We start from the raw sequence: 2,185 nt of genomic DNA, 5'->3' as shown, positions 1-2,185 counted from the left end.
AGCACAAATGGGAGATATAGTTACATCCATAAGCAAGTTGGAGTCCCGTGGTAAAATCCCTTCTCAAACCGAAAAGAATCCAAATGTCAATGTGGTGACCTTGAGAAGTGGCAAACAAACCGGAGAAAGTAGTTCAAAGAAGAAGCCAAGGGATGAAGAGGAAGAAATAGAAGTCATTCCCCTTGAAGAACCTATGGTCAAGAATGATGCACAAGCCGGAGCCCCAAAGAAGACAACCCCTCTAGTGACTTCAATAGCCACTTAACCGCCATTCCCCTCCCGACTTTCAACTTCGAAGAAGAAAATGGAGGAGAAAGAGATTTTGGACACCTTCCGAAAGGTGGAAGTAAACATCCCTTTACTTGATGCAATCAAGCAAATCCCGAGATATGCAAAGGTTTTGAAAGAACTTTGTACCAACAAGAGGAAGTTGAAGGGAAATGAGAAAATTTCGATGAATGAAAACGCATCCGCGTTTTTACAAAGGAAGCTTCCACCCAAGTGCAAAGATCCGGGAATGTTTACGGTTCCTTGCAAGATAGGAGATGTCACTTTTAGTAGTGTCATGCTTGACCTTGGTGCTTCTATTAACGTCATGCCCTATTCGGTGTATGAATCATTGAATGTTGGATCTTTAAGTGAAACCGGTGTCATAATATCTCTTGCGGATAAATCAAGTGTCCTTCCTAGAGGTGTTTTGGAGGATGTCCTAGTGCAAGTAAACCAATTGGTCTTCCCAGCGGATTTCTATGTGATTGGTCTAGATGAACAAGTGTCCTCAAAGTCGGGTATAATTTTACTTGGGAGACCATTCTTGAAGACGGCTAGAACAAAGATTGATGTGTATGCGGGAAGCTTAACAATGGAGTTTAATGGTGAAACAATAAATTTTAACATTTATGATGCTATGAGATATCCTAGTGATGTTTCATCCTTGTGTTTTGTTGATGTTATTGAACCATTAACCCAAGAGTTGTTCGAGTTGTCTAATGGTGACACGTTGGAGATGGTTTTGAGCAAAGGGTTTGATTGTGGAAAGTTAGCCAAGAAGTTGAAGCTCTACTCACTAGACCCCGAAGTTGAAAGATTGGTTAACAATTTGGAGATCAAGAAGACCACTCAATTTAGTGTGAAGCAAGTTGAATTACCTCAAACTCACACAAGATTGCCACCCTCCCTTGTTCAACCTCCGGAATTAGAATTGAAGGTCCTTCCTCAACATTTGAAGTATGCGTACTTAGGAAACAACGAGACTCTTCCGGTCATCATTTCAACTCACTTAACCGAATGTGAAGAAGAGCAACTCCTCAAGGTTTTGAGGGAGCATAAAGAAGCCATGGGTTGGACGATTGCGGATATCAAAGGGTTGAGCCCCTCCACTTGCATGCACAAAATTCTAATGGAGGATGAATGCAAGCCAAGTAGAGACGCGCAAAGAAGGTTGAATCCGCCAATGATGGAAGTGGTCAAGAAAGAGATTTTGAAGCTCTTAGATGCGGGAATGATCTATCCAATCTCGGATAGCAAGTGGGTGAGCCCGGTGCAAGTCGTTCCAAAGAAGACGGGAATCACGGTAGTCGAGAACAACAAAGGTATGATGGTCCCCACCCGTGTGCAAAACGGGTGGAGAGTATGTATTGATTACCGCAAACTCAATGCAAGCACAAGAAAAGATCACTTCCCATTACCTTTCATTGACCAAATGTTGGAAAGGTTGGCCGGGAAATCACATTATTGTTGTCTAGACGGGTACTCCGGTTTTCACCAAATCCCGGTGGCACCGGAAGACCAAGAAAAGACAACATTTACATGTCCATTTGGCACTTTCGCATACCGGAGAATGCCATTTGGATTATGTAACGCCCCAGCCACTTTCCAACGTTGCATGGTTAGTATCTTTTCCGAATATGTCAAAAACATAATTGAGGTTTTTATGGACGATTTTACGGTATATGGAAATTCCTTTCAAGAGTGTTTGACCAATCTCACCAAAATTTTGAAAAGATGTATTGAAACAAATTTGGTTTTAAATTTTGAGAAGTGTCATTTCATGGTGAGTCAAGGTCTCATTTTGGGTCACATTGTGTCAAATAAAGGAATTGAGGTAGATAAGGCCAAAATTGATGTTATTCAAAGCTTACCTTACCCGACTTGTGTTCGGGAAGTTCGTTCTTTTTTGGGCCAT

At 41.7% G+C, this 2,185-nt stretch overlaps 1 protein-coding gene across 1 annotated transcript; it reads left to right on the top strand.

The window, feature by feature from the left end:
- The first annotated feature begins 304 nt into the window (after window positions 1-304).
- Window positions 305-1,922, top strand: LOC145158736 (uncharacterized). Its single transcript, XM_079077593.1, has 2 exons — window positions 305-1,592; window positions 1,894-1,922. The coding sequence occupies exons 1-2, from the start codon at window positions 305-307 to the stop codon at window positions 1,920-1,922; spliced, it is 1,317 nt and encodes a 438-aa protein (XP_078933719.1).
- The last annotated feature ends 263 nt before the right edge of the window (window positions 1,923-2,185 follow it).

Source organism: Lactuca virosa, chromosome 2 (genome assembly GCF_052849685.1).
Source record: "Lactuca virosa cultivar CGN04683 chromosome 2, Lactuca_virosa_CGN04683_v6, whole genome shotgun sequence".
NCBI lineage: Eukaryota > Viridiplantae > Streptophyta > Magnoliopsida > Asterales > Asteraceae > Lactuca > Lactuca virosa.
This window is presented reverse-complemented; position numbering and strand designations above follow the sequence as displayed.

Excerpts from the sequence above, each read along its gene's own strand:
- LOC145158736 (XM_079077593.1), top strand. The coding sequence starts at position 305 with ATGGAGGAGAAAGAGATTTTGGACACCTTCCGAAAGGTGGAAGTAAAC. Across the intron at positions 1,593-1,893 it reads GGTAGTCGAGAACAACAAAG|TATCTTTTCCGAATATGTCA; the intron begins GTATGATGGTCC and ends TTGCATGGTTAG.